Below are 27,796 nucleotides of genomic sequence, written 5' to 3' on the forward strand. Positions count from 1 at the left end.
GCTTTTTGAATGCTCCCCATTGTGCTCTCATGTGTGTTAATGTTTTAGTAGAGATTCCCACTCCTGTTGCACTAAGGATATCTTGTTTAGCATCAGCCAATGTGAACAGCTCTGGAGTTGTAAGTCTGCACAGTTCAGCATAGTTCAGTACAAGGACAAGGCTCTGGTTCCTACATCAGGATCCTCGTGATGCTCATCAGGGGCTGTTGCTTTCTCAAAGGTTTGTTTATTTGGGTATGGCACAGATTTGACTAGAGCAGGGAGTTTTTCTTCTTAAGTGCACTTTTCAGGTAATGGCTGTGCATTGTTATGTTGAAATATCAGAGAAAGCTTCTTCTATTAGATTAAACCTGGGACCAGAATTTAATAAATTTGGCTACTGGGGATTGTGACCAGTTTGATAACGGTGAGCCAATAATTTTATCATTGTGTGCTTGATGCTTACCTAATTAAACCTGTTCACATGCACTGAAGCTGGATATTTTTACACATCAGAGCCAAGAGTAAGAGTGTTTCACTAGAATGCTGGATGGCTTAGTCTGATGTGACATTTATCTTCACTCATCAGAAGCGCAATCAGTGGGGAGTTACCCAGATCTTTGTTCGTGAAGATAAATGTCAAATATTATCTATCTCCATTCTCATATGGTGTCTATCACCATGGGATCTGAATGCCTTCCAAAGCAGTGATGTACACAAATTAGATCTAAACCAGTCAGCAAATGATCATCACAGAGATGTCGCTGACAATTTTCTGGCAGTGCCTGTTTGCATCGAATCTTTCCTGTTTCCTTTCATTCTGTATCAGACAGTGAGAGATAAGCTTGTTTAATTATTGAGGGGGAGGGGGACGGGGAATCACGAAAGATAGATTGGACAGTATGATGGAATACTGAATTCATAATAAATTCTTTCTTTCACCTTCCTTTGAGTTTTCCTTTCTGCCCAGGAGGCTAAAGACAAGTTTCTCTGTTCTAAAGTCAGTCTTGGAATAAGCAGTGCCAACAAGGCCAGGTGTAATTTAAAAATATTTATGCATTGTCAGCTCTGGAATTAATCTTTCTTAATTGAATTGACATGAACTCATGTCTGCAGGTAATGTAAACTGTCAAACACTCTGCCAGTGACAGCATGTTGGTCAGGGTGGTGAAGTTAATGAGAGATCTAAATTATGATGGAATATCTCAGTGTTGGCTTTGGAGCCTGATGTTTATAAATGCATTAGTAACATCACATTAGCTACAGGCTACAGACTCTGGAGTTCAGAAGGGCTAATTACTTGTTTGCAGTTTCTGAAAGAACCGGGGATGAGTTATTTGCACCTCAGAAACATTTTAGTAGTATATTTGCAGTGAAATTTATTTCCCTTAAAATACATATAATGGAAATTTTAAGCCAAATATATTTCTCTATATGTAGTATAGTGCTCTTAGTGTTTGGAAATACTGTTTTAAAATGCAGGTATCAAACTACTTATGGGTGCTATCTAGGAGGGTTTTACCCATTTCCACTGACAGTGAGATCAAGCCTGCAGTTAGCTGTTAGCAAAGCACTTGGCACAATCAAACAATGATGCTTTTCTTTCATGGCAAAATGGAATAACTGTTAGCTTTCTAAAATGCAGAGAGTGCAGGGTGGATCCTGTGGGACAGAAATCATAGATAAGGTTTGTGTAGAAGGAACAAAATTAGCAGATGAGCCTTTGCTTGCCATAGGCAACTGTTGATGAGATTTTCCCAGGGTGCTTAGTGAGGCATCACGAGCTGTGCCTGACATGCTGGGGTGAGGCTGCAGACTAATTTTACTGAAGAGAGGTAGGAGGTGATGAATCCAGTCTGAATGTTCCATCTTCAGAGATGAGCACTTGCTTATGTGCCAGAAGTACTTGAAAGTATAAAAACTGCTTTTGGCACTAATTAGGGTTCAGACCCTTTTTAGTGCACGCAGGCTGGGCTCAAACAAGGATGCTGATTACATTTTAAACAGCAAGGCTTTTATCTTGAGGTAGGTGGGTGATAAGAGAACACCTGACTGATAATAATGGGTCCAGTGATCCATTCTTCCAGACTAAAGGAACTGGGCTTGCAGGTGGAGCCCTGAGGACAAAAAGCTAAAATACTTAAATATTAGTTTGGTATTGGGACAGTCTCTCTGTGAGTTTGAGCTCAGGACAAAACCAAAAGGATCCTGAGAGTCCTTTCAGGCCTTTCACAGGCAGAATTCTGACTTGATAAGAAGTCCCTTTCCAAATTCAACAGATGCCTAACTAGGAGAACTAAAGAGCATGGTTTAGCTCTTCTCTTGCAAATTTTCGAGAGGCAAGGTAATTCATTGTAAAAGGTCTCCTAAAATTTTACTGGCTTTGGGTTGTGTGGGATGAAATTATTTTCTGAAAAATTTGAGTAAAGTTCACAATTTAGGTTTTATAAGTTTTGATAGATATTACACAAGAATGTGTATTTAGCTGTCCTTTATTATGAAGGTGACCCTTCCAGTCTTCATGTCAGAGGACAGAGAAGTGAAGGAAGAATTCCTGTAGGTAAGTGAACTGAAGCACACAGAGTTTGAAGTAACCTTGCTTGTTGTAAACATCAGCTAGCACAGTAAAGGTAACACCTACTGATAACTTTGAAGCATATTTCAGATATTTCTCACCTGGTGTAGCACTGCTTTCTGTAGATCGTTTACACAATGAAAGCACAGGATTGTTTGACACATTTGGAGAAAATGCTGATTAAATTTAGCCACACAGCTCTTTGTTCTCAGCAGGTATACATCATGCTATCACTCTTATTCTCTGCATTCAATACAAGAGAATTGCTGTTCTAAGACTGTGCAGGGAAGTGGAGGCTCTGTGGATTAACAGAGCTGCCTGGGAGCTGAGGTGCCGAGACAAGCCTGGTCATGAGGGGACCTGGTCAGGTCATTCTTCCACTCTGGTGTTTTAATTGCGGGGTGTGGGACCTGCTAACTCCTCTTACTCTGACTGTGCCTGCCCTCAACATCCTCAGGAGTAATGATGTCCTCCTTAGACCTTTTCTGCCTAGCTCTATGTGTAGTTAGAAATTTTGTTCTGTGAAATAAATGGGGGAAAAATGGAGGAAATTAGTAACGCTTTTTACAAATGCTAATTTCATTTTATTTTTTCTGGTAGCATAAGAGCAACATTGTTTATGAATGTTCTTCTTACAAATGCGTGTTAGTCAAATTCTTCCTTTCCCTCAAGTCCTCTCTAAACCACACATCCTTCCTTCAGCTACTTAGTGATTCTATCCTAGGCCAAATAATTTATTTTAATGGGGTAATTCTGAGTTATGAAGTAAGACAAATGAGTTTAGAATTGAGTTTTGTTTGAAATTCACCATTTCGCTTTAAAATCAATTAAAAACTGTAATCTTTGTCAGACATATATCTTGCAGAGGCATGTACTTACCTAAAGGAACTAAGAAATACAAGCAGGGTAAAATTAAGTAACTTTGTTATGCACAAAAAGGAAACAGAAATTCATTGGTCTTGACATTTCAGTTGAGGTGTTGTTCATGATACAGATACAGGGTCTGTTACAGCCTGGCCTGTATCTCTGAGAGCATTCACAGCTCCAGCATTGCCCTGAGCTTGTTTAGATGTCAATGCTGTTACCACAGGCAATTCTGGTACCTTTCTCCTGCTTTTCACTGGAACTGCTGTTCATGGCAAAACCAAAAAGTGTGTGTGTGTTTTCACAGACAGGCAACAGATTTTTTTCTTTTCGCCTGATTGAAAAAAAAAAAATTGTTGGGTTCAGATTAAAAAAAACCAAACCAAAACAAAAAACCAGATGTTATAAATGATCAAATCGGCAGCCAAATTTATAAGAAAATTTAACAATGATTTATTAGATCGTTAACAAAAATAGAATTTCGAAAAACCACCACAGCCAAGGCAGCGTCAGCCCCGGGTGCTGGCGCTGGGTGAACCGAGATCCGACCGACAAAGTGTCAATGTCTTCCCAGTGGTTCACCCCGACTGCTTCACCCGCTGGCTTATATACAGGTTATTCTGCCCGAGGCAGGGATGACCGAACGTTCCTTTGTGTCTCTTCACATGTAGAACTGGGGCCATACATGAGCAGAAATAAACAAAGGTAAGTCCAGGTGTCCAGAGGATGTCTGAGCACTTCGGCAGAGCCTGTGTTCGCATGTAGCAGAGTGGTGCCGGTGCTTGAGTGTGGTAGATGCAATCTTCCAGGTTCAGGTCCTGTGAGTGGCTTAGGCATTCCAAGGAAGTCAGCACTCATCGTCCGGGAGGGTTTTATTCATACGTTAACAGACTTGATATTATCTTAACGTTGTCCGGGAACTACTTGAATAAACGTAGGACTCTGCTCCCAGCCAGGGTGGTCAAAGACATACTTGGGATTCTACAATATTTTATACATATATAGCATGAATTATCTCTACCATATACTACACAGAGGTGAAATTTGGTATTTCCAGTTTCCAAACTGGAAACTCAGCTTTTGAGCCAGTAGTGGCATGCTGCAGGGGGTATGTATAATAGAGTGGAAGTTTCACGGAGCAGGTGGCCACACGCTGAACAACTGCTGAGGGAAGGTGTTTCAGGGGTGCATCAGCATCTGGACTGCCTGACCTCTGCTAAGGTAAGACTGATTTGGAGGCTGCCTGAACTGAAGGCAGTTCCCCCATGCTCCAAAAGGGACCAGGAGCAGAACAGTCACTAACCTGGCACTGACAGCAGGGCTCTCCCGTGATGTGGCAGGCTGGCCTGGCTTTTGCTGTGCAGGAGAGATTTGGGGGTTCAATCCATTCTCTCCCCTCCCTATTGCCCTGAACATAGTTTGTTTTCAGAGTCTTTTGCTAGTTGAAAGCATCAGAGCTAAGGTTCGCTTTCATTGCTTTGGGGGATTTCCATTCCCTTTTCCTTTAATTTTCTCCTCCCTGTTAATTCCATAAGAGAAGCTAAGAATGTTAACTGAACAGATAATTCTGGGTTCATGTATATGAGCAAGAAGAATCGAGATTTGCATGAAAATAGCTATCCTCAGGTTAGACCTTTGCAGCTGGAAATAAGCTCTTTTCAGGTCTATTTTCCCTCCATTGTTATGTGTTTTATTTAATGTGAATGGTGGATGTTTGGGGAGGGACAGACGTTTGTTTGACTATTCAGATGCATTGGCAGGGTTTAAGTTGGCACAGCATGGATCAGAGCAAGATGAGTGAAGACATCTTTTTTCTATTTAAAAACACACCTACATATACTTGTGCAACTGAAGTAAAAGTAAATCCTTTCTCAGAACTGATTGCTTTTAGTGCTTTTACCTGTCTACTTTGTGTGTGTGTGTGTTTAAGCTCACAGCACAGTGGGACTATCCTATTTTGTTTCAGGGTATTTCAAGGCAAGAAATAACAAAAACTTGGAATAAATCCTCTGTAACAAAGTCCCTGTATGACAACACTAGAAGAAGATCTTGCTAGGCATTCCAGTTCCTGTCTTTCTTGCATAAATAATTGTCTCTGTAGTTTGTTTTTTTTTTAAACTTTCTTAATATTCTAACAGTAGCAGTTAATCATATATAATGCATGCAGGTGCAAGAATGTGTAGATTTGAGGCTAGACTGCTCTGACATGGGCAGGATTAGTTTTAAAAGTTGAATTGACTGCCTCCTACTCTAAACCAGGAACTCTTCAGCTTTGAAAGCAGTCACTGAAATGGATCTCCTCTGCCAGGCCAGGGAGTGTTAGGAGCTCATGGCTGGTCCCAGAGGTGCTGAGGCTGGAGTTGCCTTTGGAGCTGCTGTGTGACTGCACAGGAGGTGTTGGGCTGGAGTGAAGGTGCTAATTAACTGTGCTATCACTTCTCAGCCAGGGAGTTACCTCAGTTAAAACAAAGGCTTTGTGTTTCTGGGAGTAAAAGAGCAGAATCATATAAAAAATACTTCTGCAACCTTTCTCCCCTTGAAAACTTGGAAAAGAGTGTTAACAAATCTGTAGTTTGCTGTAGAAGCCTGGTGCTCTTCTCCAAGGTAGATGATGTCTAATGATTTGCTGCTAACTGGAGCCTTCATTGTTTTAGTGCATGTTAATGTGTCTTTTACATTTAGGGTAAGTGTTGGCCTTCTTATGCACTATTTATCTCAGCTGGTAAGTTGTCCTCTTTGCAGTGTCCATCCTCATCTTTGGTACATATGTGAGCTGGTGGCTAAGTAAATTTTTGTTACCTTAATTTTATATTTTATTTCGTTTTATTTTCTTTACAATATTTGTCCTCCTGTGAGCAAATAAATTCTTCTGGGGGCCTCTTCTGTGCTGCTGATGTATTCATGTCTCCCTGAGTTTGCCTGCAGTCCTGAAATGGAGTCTTGTGGCAAAGGAACTTGCTGACGACTCAGTTTGAGAATATTTTATTTGATGACTACATCAGCTTAAGATATCCTTCTCAAGGCCATAACCCATGATTTCTTTCAACACACCATAGTACTATGGCTGGAAGCAAATAAGAGGATTTTCTCACACTAAACAAAAACTCAGAATGGGTGTAGGAAGGTTGGTACTTTCTTTTTGTTTTGATTTTGTTAGTCTAAAGCATGGTAGTGAATGGGAATAAATACCTGAAGTTAGTCATGCCACCAGTGCCAATGCATTGTGAAGCCATGGCCTAACTGGAATGGTGACTCTGAGGCTGGCCCATGATCAGCTTTCATGGCATTTGCTCTGATAACCTGAATAGTAAGCAGTATGTGGTTAAGGCTAGAAAACTTGGGAATTCAACAGGGAAGGACATCTTTCACAGCTGTGGGTGCATAATCCTCCTCTCAGAAGCACAGTGCTATCTATCTTAGAGTGGAACACTGTTCTGGGGATTCCAGTGAGGATGAGATGGCAGTGAAATATCAGAGCTAGCTTATTTCATAACGTTGTCCTAATATGTAAATGCAGGCAGGCATTGCAGTCTTTCTCTGTCCTTATTAAACTAAATAAGATGCTCTGCCAATATGTTCCAGCAGTCACCTAAAATCTGCACTAAAACATCTTTAATATTTTGTAAGTTTTTTGGCTTTTAGTTTGAAGGTTTTGAGAGGGGAGAAGGAGTCTTCGTGTGTGCATGTGCATGTTTTTAATATAGTCCTTGAAGAAATGCATCTGATTTATGTCCTCTACCTCTCTGTAGCCTACTTTAGACACTTGTTATTTTCTTGTTGCTCTGCCACTTTCCAGGCTAGTGCTGATATCTCAAGCTTTTCTTGTACAGGAAAAGCCTACTTGCTTGCTTTTGATTCTTTTCATTATCCACATTTGAATCTTGATTCATTTATAATGTGCCTTTTTTTGAGACCTGTAGCAAAATAAAATACATGGTTTAAACATAAGAGGATTATGATAGATAGAACACTGTTAACATATCCTGGGTTTATTAATTGTTTCCTGTTTGATGATGCATCTAACTCCATTAATTTTCCTAACTGCTGTTTTATAGAGAGCAGTGACACGACCCAACAGACACACAGCTGTGTGCAGAGGCACTATTGGGAGTTCAGGTGCTTAGGTGCAAATCTGTAACTGTTCCATTACTGCCTAACAGCACTTCAGGTTTATATAAACTCTCCAGTCTCTCCTGGTTCTGCACCTTTTCCTTTCTGGAAGTATGTGTATGTTTTTACAGCCAACTAGCTTGGCACTGAACCTGCATCATGGCCAAAAGCTTCAGTATCTCCAAAGGCCTGGGCTTACAGGTTCACTCATACAACTCTCTGTGCTACTGACTGTCCACAATTGCTCCTAGAAGGTGGTGCCTAGCGTCTCTGCTTTTGTTTTGCCGAATTTGCTTAACAGCGATGAGAATTACACAGGAGACTTGGAAATGAAGGTTCAGTTCACTTCTCTGCCTGAAAGGTTTGAACCTGAATCTGGTGCTGGGCTGCTCCTGCTGCACCGCGCTGCTGTCACTGCTACACCGTGCTGCGGTCAGTGCCCAGCAGCGCTGCGGTGGCAGCAGCAAAGCAGCAGAGAGGAGGGGTTTGTTCTGCACACCCCATGTGCATGCTGGCACCCTGCTCAGCCCGGTGCTGGGTAAGACACGCTGCAGGCTCAGTGTCGCTCACTGACCGCTCCTGGGTAGCTCTCCGAAATGCAGCGAGCACCACTCCCTCCTGCCCTGTCACTCCGGGATCCCTGGGGGTGGCCCCGTCCCACTGCTCGTTCGGGTGTTTGGTACCTCCTGCTGTGTTCTTGATGCCCCGGTGCTTTTTGCGGCAAGTCCTGACTCCTTGTAGGTCTGGGAAAGGAACAGTCTTGGAGTCTTTTTCAGCACTTACAATGCATTCAGATTTTTTGCAGTCTTCAGGAAAGTTTTTTTTCCCTACAGTGTTCCTCATCTAGCACTTATCACTGAATGCAATCTCTAGCCACAGCAAAGGTTACAAGGGAAATAAATTTTTCAAAAAATAACTTTGTGGTCAGAGCATGGTCAGACTCGACAGATAAAATGTGTGGGTTGTTTTGGTTGGTTTTTTTTTTTTGCACATAAATTTTTAAAGAAGCTGGTAGTTTTCCATTAAAGAATTGTCTTTCTAATTCATGTCCCTCTCGGTAAACGTGACATGGCAGCTCTGAGCAATGGCAAGTACTGTGTAAAAAGTTGTATGGTATTTACTAGCTGAGCTAGCACTGAATGCTACCATTTCACACTTTAGTACTACTCTCGGGTTGCTCAATAGATACTAAAGCATGTAGGGGCAGGGAGAGGATACAACAGCATAGAGGTCAGTAAGGGCCGGGCTTGGAGTCACTTTGTGTGTAATAGGTAGGTCCCAAAGGTGCTTAGAGCTGTGTTTTTCAAATACACTTAGAAGTAATGGACTTGATGGGACTGATTTCCCTTGATTACTAAATGTATCTTGTTCATCTCCATCTGTGAGAGGTATTTAGGGTAGGAATAAAACAGAAGTATGGGAAGGCCTCCGTGAACACACGAGACTTGGGATGTCATCTTGTGGTTGTTCAAAGAAATGCAAGAACAGCCTGTAAGTATGCCTGAGTTTACTGCCTCTTTACACTGAGCTGATAGAGGTGCAAGTTTCTCCAAATATTTTATCTTGAATTACACAATGGCTCTTTGTAAAGTAAATGACAGTAGCTGTTAACTTCTTTACAGCCCATTCCAGTAGTCAGGGTTTGGGGTGACAACAGCAAGCAGTGATAGGAATGCTTGGATACCTGAGTGCATCAAAGATGCAGCCACTGGTGTCTGAACCTCTGTGATGGCAGAGGCAGGAGCACTCTGACATCCTGCTGCTAGTTACTAATTTTTTGTTAGAAGCACTTTCAGTTTAGCTTTAGCCTTTCCCTGGCTGTTCCAGCTGGCTGGAAAAACAAACTCATAGGAGGAGGAATTCCCTGGATTAAGTAATTTCCTGTAATAAGGAGGAGTGGTATCAGGAACATCTACATTCTGCCCTCTTTTCTCTGGCCTCACAGGCCATTTGCCTCAGCTGCTGGTAACTGGAGTGGTTCAGATCTGGACTGGCCAAAGTGAACATCCCAGTCATCGGTGCACGGTGAGAGCAGCACCAAACTGTTCCCAACACAGGGCTAAACCTTTGGTAACTGCTCCAGCTAGACAAAAACCTGCTGCATGTTGGAGTCATGCACAGCAGCTGCACCAGGGATTACAGATCTGACTAGCACTGTATGTAAATATAAATGATCACCTTTTCTTTCTTGTGAAGATGTGCTGTCTTTTGTTTGTTACTGAGGCAGGCTGGCAGACGGGGATGGCTTCTCAGACTTTTCAGTTATGTTTTTAATAGCACTGCCTAATTGAAGTGAAACGATCAAGCCTATGCATGCTTGAACAAAAAGGCATCTGGAAGAGGGTGAACTCCACTCAGAAGGGCAGTACCTGCCACTCTTCAAATGCTCTGTGAACAGGCTTGCTTGGATCTCTGCTCCACGCCCTTTGAAGTTAAATGCTTTCTAATTACAACCCTTAGAAGCAGCACACTTTCTTGTCTTGCATGAAAATAAGTTTGCTGTGATTTTTACCGTTTGTCAGATTTATGGCATTGATTGAGACAGATTTTAATAGTGGATGATCAAACATTAGCTCATGCAAATTGCTGGTTATTTCTGGAGAGCTATTTCATCATTAGTGGAGGGACAATCCATCTGGATAGTGATTAGTTCCAGCTCTAAGCTCTCATTCAAGGGTCAAGATGCTTGAGAGTTTCTTGACAACAAAAAACTAAGGGTGGTGTTATGTTTTCAACAGGGTGACTGCTGCTTGCTCCACTCTAGCCACTGGGACTTCACATGATGGAAGCTATTTAATATTAAATCTTTACCCTAATTCCTCCAACAGAATAAGGTTACTTATTTTGCCCAGCAAGTACATGCTTATTATTTTACAGTTCTGTGTTTTAAGAAGGTGTTAAGTATGTCACTAAATACAATGACAGAAGTTTCTGAAGAATAATTTTTGTAGTTATTGTTGACATCTTTTTAAAGGCAGGTGAAGTCTTTATCCAGTGAAAAATGTGACAATCACACCAAATGCTGATTTCAGGTTCTGCTACAGATTTCCTTTATTTCAAGGACTGGAGGATGTTCAGAGGCACTTTTGTGTCAGCCCTCCATAAAAGTGAGATAGCATTACAGACTATAACCTGATTTTTAGTGCAGATTATATTTTACTCTGCCTTGGGAGAGGAGAATGAGGTACTTCCATGTGCAGATCAGATTTCAAACAAGGGTTGATTCTAGGTCATGTATCCTCTTGTGTTTTGATTCATGATCATCTCTAAATACAAGGAGTATAGTGAAACTAGTCAACAGATTTCTTTATTAATTTCCTAACTAATTAATAAATTAATGAGAACTTTGTGCAGAAGTATTTCCTTATTCTTCACTGTGCAGGTAACAGTAAAATACCTTAAATTCCAGGTCTGTGACATTATATCCTCTGATAGACACTACACAAGTCCTAATAGATTGTAGTTTTGTAACAGTTGAAGAAAACGGGAAACTTGTGTTTTACCTGTGGATAAGTTTATTTAAAAATTTTTAATTATAATAAAAAAACAATGTATAATTCATTTCTATGTTTATTAACTTGTCAGGATACCTGTATAGTGTTGTCAAGTCTACAGCATGGCAAATAAGAATTTTAAGCAGCATGATGATGGTATTAGAAAATGAAAACTTTGCAATTAGAAACAATGTATGACCCTTTGGTTGCACTATGATGTTTCTTTAGTAGACGTAATTGAAAGTAGTGATTGTTTTCATTTAAAATGCAGAGTTTCAAAGTGTGCCCTTTTGAGAAAAGGATTCTCAAAAGAAAGTATCTGTTAAAAACCAGAGATAGCAGTAGCAGGCAGCTCTTCTGAGTGATTTTTATGAAAAATCCACGTTAAAAGCAAAGTCAAACTTTACCATGTAGAGATACCACTGAAGTAAAAAAAATGGGGGTTGTGGGTTATTCCTTGTTTTTAAAAAGCACCTTCTATGACCTCTTGAACCTTGGCTAACCTTATTGAAAGTCTTAATTATCTATTTTACCGTTCTAAATACAAGCAGATACAAAGGATGGAGAGCCTTGCTGATTTTGGTCCACAGCCTGGGGCGAAATTTCGGCACTATTTAAAAAGATGAGGTAAAAATTCTTCCTTAAATTGGCTTCACGATCTTCATTGACAAATAATTCTGTTGGGGGAGAAGGAAGGAAACAAGAGAGGTAAAATTATGTACACAAAAGACTTCAGCGTAGTTTTGAAAAAGACATTTTAAATATTAAAATCAAAATGTATTTAGGGCACGTAATTTGAGTTAAAGTTTGTTCAGACTAATGTAGACTCTTGGCCAACTATTAGCTATTTTAATTGTGTAGGTAATTAACTCTTCTAAAGCAGTTCCTTGTTCCATCTTTAGTTAATAGGTTATTTTTTTAATTATTTCTCAATAAGTATCAGTTGAATTTTTTTCATAGTTATAAGGATATAATCCCTATCTCCTGCTAAAACAGAGGTGATAGACTCTGTCTGAGTCAGGAGTGTATCCTGTTGATGACTGCTGCCTAAGCTCATCGCAGAGCTGAGGAACAGAACCATTTAGGAATCCTTACCGGCAGGGAGTAGAGGAGCACTGCCACAAACAGCAGGAGAACCAGCAGGATGATGAGGCCGAGGAAGAGCCATTTAAACCTGCGCCACACAATGAATCTCATGGTCTTGCAGGGATTTGTGAACCAAAGGAAGGAAGTATCTGGCCGGCTGTATTTTGAAAGAAGTATTATTTATACTCTAAAAATTAAGCATGAGATTATCACACTTCAAAACATGCTGGTCTGAGGTTGAAGAAAACAGACAATTTTGAAATGCAAGATAGCAGCTGCAGTAAACATGTGCCATTAGTAGTGAAATCATCCTGCATTTTATCCTAATGCTTGCAGGAGGAAACAAGATTGGCTTTTATAAATGGAGCTTTGCAAAGGATAACTGATGACTAATATATTACTGCATGCATCAGAGTAACTAGATACTGGGTATTTCTAAAGCTAGTGAGATAAAAGTATCTTACTTTGGTAGATCTAGTTTGGGGTTCATGTTGGGTTCATCTCTTCCTTTACCAGCTGGCCTTTCCTCAGCTTCTTTTTCATTGACAACTTCCAGTGTCATTTCAACTTTACCCTTCAGAAAAAAAGTGACATGAGACAAGCATCTTACTGAAATTGCACTAATGGGACTTGCTTGGTACTTAGAAAGAATAGCTGGGATCAGCTCATGGTGTACATCTGTGTTTCCAGTCTCCTCCTCAAAATACACTGATTTCTGTACTATGACAGGTCACAACATAGTATCAGGAAAAGACACATGGAAAAAACCAAATCACTGGACATAAAATTGTCCTGCTAGTTAATCTATAGTTCTAAGCCATAATTTTTTTTTCCATTTCAGCAAAACAAAAACAGTTCTCTTCTTCCAAGAGCAGCCCAAGGACTGCATATTTTCCGAATGACCATGCATCTACTTTTTTATATTTCATATTTTTCATATTTTTTCATTTTTCATATTCATACTTTCATATTGTCAATGTTTCTGAATATTTTTCCTCATTTATTAAATTCCAGTAATAAAGTTTTAAGGCAAAATATTAGAAAGAAGAAGACACCTTTGAAAGGCTTAATATTCTGCAAATGATAAATACACATTTATATTCTCTGTAGAACAAGTTAAAATGCTTTGGGTCTTCTGATGGCATACATAATCACAAAATTAGTCTGGATTCTCAGTACAAAGATTTTGTTTGCTGTGTACAAAAATCCTTTGGATTTAAACGTTTTCCTTTAGTCTTTAATGCACTTGGGATGTCTCTAATGTTCTTCTGAGCAATAATGTGATAAATTAATGAATCACACAATCATTTTTGGTTGGAAAAGACTTCTAATATCACCAAGTCCACCTTGTCAACTAGGCCATGGCACTAAGTGCCACATCCAGTCCTTTCCTGAACACCTCCAGGGATGCACCTCCCTGTGCAGCCATTCCAATGCTCAACACCCCTTTCTGTGAAGAAATTTTTCTTCATGTCCAAGCCAAATCTCCCCTGGCACAGCTTGATTCATTCACATGACTTCATCAGCTGCTTTGGCAAGATAGCATAACTGGCACCACAGTCTTTCAGGTTAAACGAAGTTAGCAACAAACTACATAAATGAAGCATTAATCTCACATTTTAAAAGAAAAAATTGTTGCTGGACCAAATTTCAAACTTGTGCATGGAATGTCCTATTTACCCCTCCTCTGTCTATCCACTGAAAGCTAACAGCTAAGTGGGAGACTCTTTACAGTCTTTCTTTGTAATTTGAAAGGAAAGGTGAGCACATCTGAAGTACTTTTAAAAGAAGCAATAACCTTACCGCTAAAATACGTGAGCCATCCTTTTCAACATAGCATGGCCACCATCCTTTCATGGATTTCTGTTCAAAGAGAGAGGCAGTCCTGGGAGCCTTCTGAGAACTGTCTTCCTTGTATTCTGGAATCATGTCTATATTACACTTCTCAGGAACTTTTGCTGGAATGATTGTTTTATGTAAATCAAGTTCCACAAAGCCTAGAAGGCGGATACAAAAATAAACACTGCATCACACAACCAACCATACAGCACAGCAGCTCAACATCAACCTTGCTGTATCTAAACATGTACACACAGGAAATACAGGAAAGGAAATCAACAGACACATTATATTCTTGATTGTCTAAAGATGTTGTGAGGCAGGGAAGTGGAACACAATTGTTTAAGCCCTCTTGCTGGTGTTGATAAATTTGATTGAGCAAGCTCAACAAGAGCTTGCAAGATTGCTTGATTTTTTTAATAGAGGGTTTTTTCCCCCACAAATCTAAATGGAAGATACCCAAACACAGCAATGTAATAAGTATTTTCTGACAGTTAAATGCGTAATTTACCAAACTTTAATAATGGTTATAAATCAACTACTTGTTTTCAGATTTTGAGGCCTGTATAGTTTGTATGTAAGCTAAAGACTTTGGAGCAGTGTTAACACAGCAGAGAATCCTGTGCAGAGCAGTATCTCTAGAAAAGGTGGGGATTAATAACAGTGTGAAATAGATTGCTTAAACCTCATTTACATGCTATTGTCAATACTCTTATTTAGAACTGAAGTGCCCTTGTTTAAGTAATTTTATTTAAAGAAAGAAACAAAGTAAATTTTCATACATATTATTATTTCATGTGCCTTGTGAGAGGGTTTACCTGAATGAAAAGTATCTTGGTTTACCTGCCAGTAGGCCTTTACTGAGTGAATATTTATTCATTCAGTGAGCCTGTACTGTGAAGGAAAGCTGGAGTATATTTCCATGTTCAGTGTCTCACTGTAAATGCAATCCTTATGTAATAATTTAAAATTGTTCACTTTGATATCCTGCTTTGAGAGAACAGTAATAATTTTCATTCAAAATCTTACCCAGATAGTCATCCAAGGAGAACTTGTCATTATCCCATATTTGAATGATCAGTTTGGGTGGGATTCTGAATTCTGTCTTGTCAAGACTCCAAAAATGTTCCTAAAATTTTAAAAAACAAATACCAAACACCTTTAAAATTACTTATGGAAATCCAAAGTGGGAGTTGGCTAGTACTTGTGAATTCTGGGCTTGTTGGAAGTATTAAGAGATCTAATCTTGCCCTGCTAAAAGCAGACTGCTGTTGTTGCCAGTGTTGTTTCTGGCCCAAAGGCAAAATGAATCTGTTCACAACAGCAGTGTGAGAAAGTATATGGAACTGAGCCAAATTGTCTCTTTCAATAAGGAGGTACAAATTACCAGGCTGACTAGAATCTGTATTCTAAGAATTGACATCTTTAGGAATACTTACCTTCTTGGAAACCAAACAGAGTTGCTCTGCTGGGAGATAGTCAAAAGGAAAAACAAATCTCCAGTTGAAGTTCCCTTCTCCATCTAATGATCGGTAGTGAACATCAGTTTTCTGCTTATTTTCTTCATTACCAGGCATCCATCTGAAAATATGGAGAGATGTGTCTGGTGTTTGCAGTAGGATTACACTGTGGGATTGCCTGTTTGTACTGGAACTGTGTCATTAGGGGCTTGCACACCAGCTGTAAGAATTGCTCACAGAGGGCTGGGGAGTTTTTCAGGCCCCTTTGCAGTTTGGTTCCAATTTAGCACTGTAAATAGGAACATCTGAACTGAATTTCTGATCTAAGACCAGTGCTGTGGTCTTAGAACTCAGTGGTGAGTTACTGAGTTCTTTTTTAGTGAGAAATTAGATCTGCCTGGTAATACATTTCTCTGATTTCTATTGCTTTTTTTATATTAAGATGGGGGAATGTAAAAATTAAGAATCCAAGCCATGCAGCACCAAAACTAACTCTGCCTTTTCAGTTGCTGTCTGACTCAAGAGATGAAATTCTGGATCTTACACCACACATAAATGTTGTGCTTTATTTGATAACACTTCTGTAGTTCTCTGAGGTTAGCATTTGACTTGGCTGAACCAAATAATATTTGAAATCCATGGTCAAGGTATTCCCAGGACATTCTGAATATTATTAATTTAAAGTGTCACATGACAGAATGCTCTTACCCCTTCACATAAATGTCACTCATTTCTTCTCCTGTGATGCTCTTTTCATCCAGAAGGACATCTTTGGTGTTCCAGATGATCACACGCAGGACGTACCTAAGAGAGATTTGGGGTGAGATTTGAGTTTGGACTGCTTTGTCAAGGCTGCCAGGGGGTGTGTAGGATGTGGGGATGGATTTTGGGATACTCACTTCTTGGCTTTTCGGGGAGTGATGTTGAACGGAGGGCCTGGTGGTCCTAAGCTTTTGGGGAAAACATCCACCCACATCTGCAGCTTTCCCTGCAGCAGTGAAGAAGATGGATGAAGGATTGATTGTTGCATATAGGTTTGTTATGGCCCCTTAATTTTTCAGATAAGTTTTCTCGTTTCTACAGAAACTTTCTTAAAAAAGCTGCATTTTATTATGTTTCTAGACTAACCTGCCTTACATTTTAAACCAAGCAATAATGATTTGTAGCCCTCTTCCCCCTCAGAAGCACCACACCATTAACAACATGACATAAATTCTGGAATGCTCCATTTCTGCTTTCGAGAAACCACAACCAAGGCAGCTCACAGTACCTGGGAGATGTTGGGCTGGAAAGTGCTATATAAGGTTCTTGTTTCCACATGTTCAGGTACCAAACCCTGGGTTCTGAGGATATGAAGGGCTAACCGCTCTTCACCTGGACCAAGATGCTGATGCAAGATTTTGTTAGCTTCTGAAATAAAATAAATGGGAAAAAACCAGGGGCTTATGAACTGGAATTTACATTTGAACTTAAAAATAATTAAAACCAGGAATTTTAAATTGAGCATAAAAGTGTGTTCAACTTGGAGAAAAATCAAAGCTATTTTTCTAGCATTCCATAAATAACTGGAAAGTTTTCTATTTTATCAATGTGAATTTGAGACATACATGTAAAATAAGTGAACTAACTCACCAGCATCATCCAAAGTATAGTCTTGTCCCCCGTAGTTAATCTTTCTGCCATTCTCAGAGAAGACAGGAGGAGCATAGCCTTTGAACCTGGCTACATTTTGCAATAACTGGGTGGGTTTTAGTTGATCACGCCAGGTATTCACACCTGAACTTTTATGAAAGCAAAAGAAACATATCCTAAAATTATTCACAATTCATGGCATTTACACATCATGTAAAATGTATTCATTAAACTAGCTCAGAAAGAGCAGCACTAGAACTGCCTAGATTGAGGGCTCTGGAGTTTGATACAGTGACAGAATTTTGTATCAGTTCAATTACCTTCCAAGACAGAGTGTTTTTTCTCTAAGTATCAAAATAATTCAAGCTCTCAGATGCTTTCATATTTACTTGCAAGAGTAGGTCAGAAAATTCTGCTAAGTGTGAGTTCTCTGGACAGAAATAACATGCATTACTGGATTAAGAAAATATCAAAATATTTGATGCCGTGGTTTTCAGTGAAGGCTGTTCTGAAGATTTACAGCTTCACTTGGAATTTAGATGATAGAACAAGCACAACAAATACCCTTGAGAAGCCACAGCATTGTTTTTTAACTATAGAATTAAGGGTTTTTTTGAGATTGGGTACTAGGTCTTACAGACTAAAATTTTCAACAGACAAAATTTACTTACATCCAGTACTGCTGGGGGATGCCACAGTGAGATCCATAACGGGAAAGGAATCTGTTTTCCAGATCAATTATGGTTTCACCCACTTTTTCATCACGAGTCAATGCATCATAATCATAGACTGAAATTTTAAGATCCTTTTCTTGAGGCAAGAAGCAGCTGAGTTCATACATTCTAAACATAAAAATTGCCCATTAAGGCTATTGCTCTTTTGAAAAATGCTTTTAATTTTTAAACTTAAAAATACAAATTGAAATAAGCACTTACTAGTTTATTTTTGAGCGATAGCCTTTGGAAGGTATTAAAAGGATGCTTCCAGTGCTGATAAATCTAGCAACAGTTATCTTTCATCCTCCAATTTCTATTTGCACTTATAGATAATTTCCTTTTTACTCCTCTGGATATTACCTCCTTCCTTTCTGCACAATGTATTACTTAGATGTTTTCTGTGCATCAGCTTGAATTGGGACTGAGGAAGGAAGTTACTTTGTGTCTGCAATCAAGTCTCTTTGCTGTCTATTTCTTTGCATAATCTGAACAATTGAAAACCTGTAGTACATCATTGCAAATTATGCTTTTCAAATCCTTTATAACCCTTCTAGTCTTCCTCTCCAGTCCTCCTAAGTTATCAAAATCCTCCTCCCACTCTAAACCAGACCTAGAATTTCATAGTAACTATGCAGATGATGTAACTTTTCATTCCTAGCTAGTATTTTTTATTCATGTATTTCAATGGTGTCACTAACCTTTGATGGAAAGACCAGTGTACTGGGAATGCATGCTAAGCTGATTACTTGTAAGATCCATCTAGTTTTCAGAGTTAAAACTTTTTCCATATTCCATAAGCATATTTTGTTATTCTAATATGCCTAACACAGGCTGGTTTAAGATATATACATTGTTTTACTTTGTGCAATTTACCCACATGACAAAATCTACGGATTAGCCAAACATCTGTGTTTCCCAATGATTTCAAAGGAAAACACCTTATGCAATTTTACTCCCAATTAACTGTCAGTATATAACTATGAACAGAGCACTCAATATTTCAAGTAATGGTTTACCTTAAAAAAATAGGAAAACATTCTAAAACACAGTAGATTGAAAATACAAAAAAGTTTGTTACCTGCCAAAGATTGGGTTGAGGGTATTAGGCACGTAATGATCTCTGTCTTCAATTACCTTTTTACTTAGAGTTATTTTTATATAAGGATCACACTATTTGAAATAAGAAAAAAGAACATCGTTAAGAAACAGTGTAGATCAAGACTAACTAGACTGAAAGCGCGGCGGAGCAGCGAGCCGGCGGGCGGGGCGGGGAGCCTCACCAGCCCGTTGTTGTCCTGCGGCTGCAGGTGCAGGGCCCGCACGATGTAGATGCGCACGAGGCACTCCTGGGGGCCGCTGTCCGGCAGCTCCCGGAACTGCCGCGGCGGGGCCGCCACGCCGGGGTCGTCGGGCAGCGCGTAGATCTTAAAGGAGCCCTGGAACGCAGCGTAAAGGCCGGTCAAGAGACAGGCGGAACAGGCACTCTGCTCAAAGTCTCTTTTTTCTTAGTTATCCTACACATACACGCTCTGTTTTATATAGGAGTAGCAAAATTATAGCCTGATCCGCAGTGACCTGGAAGTATTTGTTTTATTTTTTTGGGGTTTTGGATGATAACACTAAAAGACAATGTTATATCCTTTGCCAGTTTAACTCAATTCAGCTGTTTTGATGTCAACACAATTGCTCGGTTTTGCTCCAGCTAAGAATATGTAACAAATACTTTGCATTTGTTTCCAAAAACATCATTTAAGGTTTGGAGATGTTTTGATTGGTTGGTTGGTTTTATCTACATTAGCATTATTTTAATCTATAAAAGTCACAGAAACAGTACAAAATACCCTTTCCAAAATCATCCTAAAAACGTGCTTTTTGGAATTTTAGTCCTGTTTGAGAGGCTATTTTGTCCCATGGTTACTGGGGAAGGTTACATTAGAAGGTATTTTGTTTATTTTCAATTAATGTGTAGCACATTAGTGTGAGCAATGTGTAGCTGTACTTTCCTTGAAAAAGACAGGTCTGTAGCTAAGCAGTTACCAATATCTGTTGCCCCTACTAATGTACACATCTGTATTTAAGCTGAAATTCTTGCATGTAGATCTACTTAAATAATCACTAACATACAAAAGACTGCAGCTAGCATTTCTTTGTTGCCCGTCATTTGAATTTTACCTTGAATTCCCCAACCACCGATGGATCATCACTCTCCTCAGATTTCCCTCTGTATAGTTTAAATGTATCACAGAAGTCTGTTAAGTTATTGAATTCAGGTACTTTTTCCAATTCACAGTCATACACCTTGAAAAAAGAAAAAAGGAAAGTTTAGAAATTATCATATATATCAGCTCTACCATAAAGGCATTGCAAAGTATTTTATGTTTGATGGAATATTTTAGGGAACCAAAGCTTTTGGAATTATTTTTATATCAAAGTGGGAGCAAATGCAATGTTTTGGAGAACAGGTGATAAAGCTTCATTTAGGCTTGGTTAAAACCAGGGTAAGTAGCATGTCATAAGCTTATCCTTATTTTCTTTGTTAGCTGTATTTTTTGTTAGCTGAACTAGACAAGAAATGAAAGTAGTCTTACTTCAAATTTTAGCCAACAAACAGTAAAAGTACTGATTCTCTGTGCTCATACTTTCTTAATGTGTATGTTTATTTAGGATCTGCCTGGTGCCCAAAGATGTCAAGAGTATAATTCTCTTTTACTGAAGGCAAGATTAAATTATTAATACATCTCTTAATAAGTGTAGGTTAGTAGAAGAGAAGACAAGATATCTTCTTAAAACCTTCATTTAATCATATGAATTAGGAAAGAACCTTTATAGAAAATCATATATAGTTAAATTTTGAAGAGCATTCAAAAAAAAGGGGGACAGTTTTGATGAGGTCTTGGGCCTATAAACTCTGAAAAATGTTAACTTGTTTTATCCTGAGCATTACCTTTAAAGTGTCATATCCTTTTTTAATGTACTGTCCACATTTTTCATATTCTCCTACTGAAGCATAAAATTTGCTCCACCAATCAACAATTTCTTCCTCCTTAAAAGAAAAGCAAATAAAAAAAACTTTTACTGGGAGATAAAGCCTCTCTCCTATCACACTGTACAGCAGAAATAATGAACAATTAAGCGTAGTAACAAAAACTCTAAAACTTATTATCAGTTAGGTAATATTAAAGCTTTTTCTGAAAGAAAATTGGAATATAATAATTATGGCAGTTGCAGATCTACCTCATTGTTAACCAAATGCAGTTGAGAAGTAGTTGAGTCTTGCCCCTTAAAAATAGTACTCCAATAAGCTCATGCCACCTAGATACTAGCAATCTATACATTCTACTAATACAGTATTTCTGTGGGGTTTTTTTCTATTTTTATTTAAGTCTGATAATCACTGTTTAAGAAAGTTGCCACTGAAAACAAATTTCCAATGGTAATAAATAACATTCATTGTCTATGAATGAACAGAATGAATAGTATTCATCCACTGTGTAAATCTGATTTTTTTTAAAAGATTATTTGGATTTACAGAGAATCTTAAAGTATTGTGCAGATCATTAATGGTGAGTGTTTGTTGGGGCTGTTTTGGGTTTGTTGGGTTTTTTTTTATATGCAGGGCTTCCTATTTCAGTCTTGCATATTTTTCCTAAATCTACCATGTAACAAGCTCACTGTAGGTTTTATATCAAACACTTTCAGAGATTACTGTTGTCATCCACATGCTTAAATGCTAATTGGTAAGGAGTATTGATATACTGGTTTTCAATTGGAGAAAGCAATGTGTAGATTATTTTGAAGTAGTATACATTACCTTTTCTGTGAGCTGCTCATGAGGATCAAGCCATAAAAAAAGAGCAAAATAAAAGCAATGGTAAGGATATGATTTGTAGAATTTTATACTGTTAAATAGGCTTTAAATGTTTAGGAGTTTGTATATAGTAAGTATACAAAGTAAGTTACAAACGTTAATAATTTCAAAATGCTTTTGAAGAATACTCATTCACCATGTGTGTAACTTGATTTTTTTTTGGTGCTGTCAGAAAAGCAGAATGTTCTAGATATTGAATTGGAGCATGCATATTTATATACACAGGCATTTTAGAAAGCAGGTTTTCAGGACTGTAAGACATTATTACCCTGTGCTTTGTTCTTCACATAACCAAAAAAAAAGGCAAAAAAATTGTGTCTATGGATTTATCCATATAAGTGTGAAAACAATATGCACAATCCAAAATGCTTCACCTGTTAAATCACAGATACCATAATTCTGACCCACTAGTCCACTAAGAGCAAGCATCATGCATCCCATCTGGAAGCCATCATTAGCAATGTCATTTCTGCTACTTTTTATACATTGTACCTTGTGTTTTCATTTAAAAGCGTTAGCAATGAATTTTTGTGCAAAGCAGAAGAAATATGCAAAACATTTTATGAATACAAGCCAAATGCATCAATAGGTCAGGACATCACTCTGGTATATTGTTCTCATTCACTCCCATTTCTGTTCTCTTAAGTAATTATTTCACTGGGATGTTCAGATCTGTTATATTTTACTTGTTCAGATCTATTATATTTTACTAGTCTTGTCTACCTTCAAATCATAAATACAGCATATTCTTATCAGATTAGCATGGGACTGTCATTTTCTAAAGACAGTTGGAGTGAATTTTTTGTGGAAACAACATTATCAGTGACTTGCAAAACTTACTGGTAGATTAATGAGGTAATTTTTAATAGTTTTCTATATTTAAATTTCACTTTGTTTAAATACTGGTTTGTAATGTTGACAATGTATAGGTTAGCTTGCATAATTACTCAATCATAATTCAAAGAGCAAATTTGAAACCTTTTCACAAAATATACTTTGTAGAACTCTGAATCTTTCATCAAAGCATAATGTAGGAAGAGTTTAAGTCAGGGGTTACGTTTTGGGTTTGTATTTTTTTTCCTTGATACACCACCAAATGTCTCTTCAAATAATGCACTTGGTAGTTTTGTGAAGAAGTAGTTAAGGAGAAAAATAAATCAAAACTTTAGATCTTCTTTAAAAATTCCCAGAGCAAATAATAGTCTTCAATATTCAGATATTATTGTTACTAAAAGTTGTAATCAAGATGTGTTCACAGAATGCCAAAACACAGAAGAAAATGCCATATGATAAATTAGAGATTTTGGAGTGAAATACTCACATGGTAAAAACAATGTAATGTTACTGTCCTTTTTTAAATGTACCCAGTAACTTCACTGTAGATTGTTATACATGAAGTTGTCAAGATATTAACATTTAACTATTATCTTTTTGAAAAACGTGGAATTATGGAAAAAAAGTCTAAGAGATGCAGTGGATCCCTAGAAAAGTCAGAGTTTTGTAAATTGTAATATTATTTTCCAGGAAGTAGACTTCTAAAAAAGTTTAAATATTAATAGCATAATGAAATAAATCCTGGGTTTTTTTTCTGCTTTTATCACACAGATTTTCATTAAGTTAGCACACAAAGAAGTTTCTAGTAGTTCATACAGATTGTGTATGCATAGGAAGATCTTCTGAACAAGGGTACCTCAATATAAGTAATCTTACAGGACTTGTGAGCATCATCTCCTCCAAAATCTCTCTCTGGCAGAGCTGCCCAGAGAAGTAGCCCCTGAAGGCCCCATGCAGCCCCTGCTGGTCACCTGCATGCATCACTCTGGTACATACATGCACTGCTGTTGGAGAAGCCATTTTGCTGAGTGCTGTTGACATACTGCTTAAACACTGGAAATCGGAATGTAATGCATGAAATTTTGGCATTTTGTGTCCTCAGGGTGTTGTCTGCATAGCACTTACACTTTCCACAGTTTTACTTATTTCAATTTAGATTGTTCTGAGTTTTCATTTCTCTAATATGGATGCTTTCACTGTATCTAATGTTGTATTTGGCTTGGGTGATGTCAAACTAAAACAAATTGTGTTTCTGCTTATGTAGCATTTAAATTTTTCCCTTTTTAGTTGAAATAAACTACACAAATATAATCAATTTTACTGGTAACTTTGAAGTGCTAAATCTTCTTTATTTCCTAAATATTTTTCCTTATAATTTTTAAAGAAAATAATAATATATCTTACTTATATTAGAGGAGAAGACCTATTTCAGATAAAGGTTAGAGACTGCTGTAAACTAAATATTAATGACAATGTACATGTATGATGGCAGTAATCACAAGATCATGCTCTATCTATCTACTTTAATTGGAGTCTGAATATGATGACAACAAGAAGAAGAGATGAAAGAAGAACAAGGCAATCATTAAAATAATCAAATAGCAGTAAGAGTCCAAAAGCTTAAATTCAGTATTATTTACTTTAGGACTGCTGTAACAACATAAAATATTCTGAATTTTCAAAAGTCAAAATTGTGGATTAAGAGCCTGCAAAATTGCTATATATTAATGAGCATAATTTCTCTGCTTTCTTTAATGTAACAGGCCATCAGAAATCTTTGAAAACACCTTCTAGGCAAGGGAAACAATTTACAGTCCTAAAAGAATGAAAATATTTTTCTTTAAAAATGTACTGCTTGGAATCTGTCTTCAGTCACATTTCAACTCAAGAGTAAAACTCTGTAAATAGAATTATTTTTTACCTGGAAAGTAAAACTGTATTGTGGTGGTCCCGAAAGAATCAGAGCAGTAAAGAGACAAGGCACAACAGAAGAGAAGGAAAAGAACTGTTAGTGCAGAAAAAATTTTTTTTCAGTGTTATTGGGTTTGGATGGCTTCAAGATAAGAGAGGCCGAGCTGTGACTGTGATAAAAGGAAGGGCTGAAGGACCAGAGCATAGCCCTACTTCAAACTCCTTTATCTAGAACTGCTCAGTCTGCAAAATCAGGCTGCCCTACCCACCATCAGTGGGAACTGGGTGATGTTCTATCACATAATTACAGTAGCTATTGAACAACATCATTAATTCTTAAGCTAGTAGTGAATTTGACCAAGGACAAAATGCTATAGTTTGGTGTTCATGATACGAAAACAAAGTTTAAAATTATGACCAAATTTCCATCGCTTCCCTGACACCAAGTAACTTTCTCCCATCTGGCTTTCCAGAGGGTTGCATATGTTTCTGACAATTTTGCTGTCTAGATAGTTCCTCAGAAATCAGAGATCTTAAGAACAAAGTTAAGCATCAAATTTCAAAGATTACCTGAGCTGTTAGGAGTGGCTGTGAGTCTTCCATATCAATTACTGTATCCTGGCGAGGTGCAGCAGAGAGTAGACTAACTGTAAGCCAAAGGTTTTATTAAGGCAATATGGTGTAGGAAAAATATCTTACTAAACAGTTTCATCAGATTTAAATCCAGACAGTTACAAAAGAAGTAAAATAATTCACTGGCTATTTGTTTGATCCTCTAAAGAAAGCAATTAATTGCCACTTTTTCCTAAAAAAAGATAAAGTACTTTTGTGCAGGATATGCAAACATTTCTCAAATATATAGAATTAAAACTAAAAGAGTAAAACTTGAAAAATGTAGAGGAAATGTCACCATTGTATTCAGACCATATTTGCTGGAATACTGGATCATTTCTTTGGCACTAGTGCTGAGGTGATCTGCAGGTAGTTAACTTCCAAGTTGATACTAAAGAGGAACATCAGGGAATGAGCACAAGTCCAAGAGTGGACTCGCCTTTGCATTATGCCCTCTTATGCTTCACAGAATGTTACACTAATTGATGCTCTCTGTCAGATGTTGTTCCTTTCAGATAATAATATCTCCACCTAAGTACACAACACGAGATGGCTATCATCAGAGTAAACAGGCAGGTAATTCTAGCATCTCAAAAGAAGGTAGAACTTTTCATTTTCCAGCTTTCTACCTTTCATCTGTGGTGCAATGTCCTGTTTAGTGGTGTAGGGGTCACAGCGAAAGCTTTCCAGTAAATCAATAGTACATTGTCCCACGATGGGCTTCCGTCCAAATGGTCTGTGGTCTATTACTTTAATAACAAGAGATGGACTGTATAACTCCTCTTTGGGTAACAGCTAAAAATAGAAAGTTAGAGGTTTTTTTACAATGCAAACAGAAGAAAAAAGAAAGAATAAAGATTTTCCCCCTAAATTAGAGCTGTTACTTCATTTATTTAATGTTGAACTACTACGTTCTATGGCTGTATGGTGAATAAAAGCTTCTAATCTTATCAGTCAGTAAAAGTCAGTAAGAATAATTGTCCCAAATCTTGAATATTCTTGACTCTTGCACAGCACCCATCCAACCAAAAAGTAGCTAAACATCTATAAGTAAATTGATGCCCTTTCAAATAAAAAAAATATATACTGCACTGGACTGTGCATATAAAATTGTGCAACCTGTACAGTACATGACTGTACAGACATGTTTACATGATCTTTATTACAGTTTTCAGGCTCATAAATTTCTAATGGTAAATCAAAAAAGGATGTGTGAGCCTTCCTACCCAGAACAAATCCTGGACTTCTAAAAACTATGGAGGAACTTATTTTGCTATAGATAGCTGGCATATAGGTTTTTGTAACGTACAACTTTCATGAAGAGAACAGAAGATGGAAAATTAGGTGTCTTTTTGAGGTTTTTGATCACCACAGATTCCACCATTTCACCCCCACATTCCACAATTAGACTTGGAGACATAACAGGTGCCAGTTGGTAGTTTTTCATGTTTCGCAACCCCCAGGCCAGAATCTGTAAAATAAAATCCAATATGAGCAAAAGTGGGAAGGGATGCCAATATGTTTAATATAATACTCCAAAAGTAGGAATGAAGAAATTAAATCTTTTCAATAATAATATGTGTCTGGCAAAATATTTCAAGGTTCTAGTTCTAGGAAAATCAATGAAAACAGTGATATTCACCAACACTTAGAAAAAAGAGTATTTCTCACTATGAATAGTTTTTGTTTTCTGTAAGTAAATTCAAAAACTTTCTGTCTAGAGGATGAGAAGACTGCCCTTGTATTCAGTTAGTTTAAGAGTAACCATACCTCAACAGCAGTGAGTTGAACTACTGGTCTGATTCCTTGAGGGACCATGTAAAGCTTTGGTGCCCTTTGTGATGGAAGAATTGGAAGGTTGGTACCACCCTGTTAAGACACAAACATGAGTATTAGATTCTCTCATCTTAGCTGAAATACCCTGCAACTACTAAGACAGTTCTTCCCATAATGTCTCACTGTGCAAGAATATATGCTGTGTCTTATTATATTACACATACATACAAAAAAAGAAATATATACCTTGTCTCTCAAAATAAGTTCTGCAGCAAAAAGAATGTCTCCACAAGCTTTGCCATTATTTGTTACAGGATACCAGAGCAGTTTTGGTGTGATGTCATCTTCTGGGGTCAATTTGACCATGGGGGAACAAACACTTCTTCCAAGGAATTCATCTTTACCCTGCAACCAAAAATAGCAAAAATAACCATTAATGTACTGACAATTAATATAAATAAATAAAAAAAGCAATCAGGGTAAAAAGATTTCACCTACCACTTGGTCACTGTCAAAAAGTTCAATAACAACCTTAGGTGGGTTTTGGGCTATTGACTGTGGGTCCCCATAGATCTCAATTTCATTAAATATGAGAGTTTGGTCCCACGTAGGATTTAGAGTTGAATGAATGATCTCAGTTGTTTTGCTTTGATGGAGGAAAGAAACATGAGCATATGGATCTGAAATATCATACAGAAATTGAAAGCACAGAGTTACAGACAAACAAAACCACATCAAGCCATAAGGCACACGAGCACATTTTTTATCAAATATAGTGTTATTTTTCTACTGTTGTTACCAGTTCTAGAAGAGATTCTATGTAAAACAAAAATGAAAACATACACATAATTTACATTTAATAGAGCAATTTCCATTTGATTAATAAATCACTTCCTTTATACAAGGCTTGATTAACCGAGTAATAAATGAAAATGATAAAATATCTTGCAAAGCAGAAAGAGAACCAGAAAACTAAAATGAAACACTGTTTATACTAATCTTGTCTTAAATCTTGTCCATAGAAACCCTTTTTTGTTCTC

General features: G+C 37.8%; 1 protein-coding gene across 1 annotated transcript in view; it reads right to left on the reverse strand.

The window, feature by feature from the left end:
- Nucleotides 1-11,082: 11,082 nt before the first annotated feature.
- MYOF (myoferlin) overlaps nucleotides 11,083-27,796 on the reverse strand; it is a 61,116-nt gene continuing 44,402 nt past the window's right edge. The window contains exons 33-55 of the mRNA XM_054636872.2: nucleotides 27,255-27,436; nucleotides 27,003-27,161; nucleotides 26,751-26,849; nucleotides 26,290-26,451; nucleotides 25,610-25,775; nucleotides 24,939-25,015; nucleotides 23,454-23,510; nucleotides 21,567-21,578; nucleotides 20,700-20,798; nucleotides 19,928-20,053; nucleotides 19,036-19,191; nucleotides 18,834-18,925; nucleotides 17,711-17,881; nucleotides 17,040-17,188; nucleotides 16,678-16,817; nucleotides 16,307-16,395; nucleotides 16,116-16,211; nucleotides 15,387-15,528; nucleotides 14,977-15,076; nucleotides 13,912-14,105; nucleotides 12,573-12,682; nucleotides 12,118-12,265; nucleotides 11,083-11,699 (exon numbers count right to left, since the gene is read on the reverse strand). Coding sequence (XP_054492847.2) covers nucleotides 11,664-11,699; nucleotides 12,118-12,265; nucleotides 12,573-12,682; nucleotides 13,912-14,105; nucleotides 14,977-15,076; nucleotides 15,387-15,528; nucleotides 16,116-16,211; nucleotides 16,307-16,395; nucleotides 16,678-16,817; nucleotides 17,040-17,188; nucleotides 17,711-17,881; nucleotides 18,834-18,925; nucleotides 19,036-19,191; nucleotides 19,928-20,053; nucleotides 20,700-20,798; nucleotides 21,567-21,578; nucleotides 23,454-23,510; nucleotides 24,939-25,015; nucleotides 25,610-25,775; nucleotides 26,290-26,451; nucleotides 26,751-26,849; nucleotides 27,003-27,161; nucleotides 27,255-27,436 — 2,762 coding nt within the window. The 3' untranslated portion in view covers nucleotides 11,083-11,663. The remainder of the gene's footprint in view (nucleotides 11,700-12,117; nucleotides 12,266-12,572; nucleotides 12,683-13,911; nucleotides 14,106-14,976; nucleotides 15,077-15,386; nucleotides 15,529-16,115; nucleotides 16,212-16,306; nucleotides 16,396-16,677; nucleotides 16,818-17,039; nucleotides 17,189-17,710; nucleotides 17,882-18,833; nucleotides 18,926-19,035; nucleotides 19,192-19,927; nucleotides 20,054-20,699; nucleotides 20,799-21,566; nucleotides 21,579-23,453; nucleotides 23,511-24,938; nucleotides 25,016-25,609; nucleotides 25,776-26,289; nucleotides 26,452-26,750; nucleotides 26,850-27,002; nucleotides 27,162-27,254; nucleotides 27,437-27,796) is intronic.

This window comes from Agelaius phoeniceus, chromosome 9 (assembly GCF_051311805.1).
Source record: "Agelaius phoeniceus isolate bAgePho1 chromosome 9, bAgePho1.hap1, whole genome shotgun sequence".
Classification (NCBI taxonomy): Eukaryota; Metazoa; Chordata; class Aves; order Passeriformes; family Icteridae; genus Agelaius; species Agelaius phoeniceus.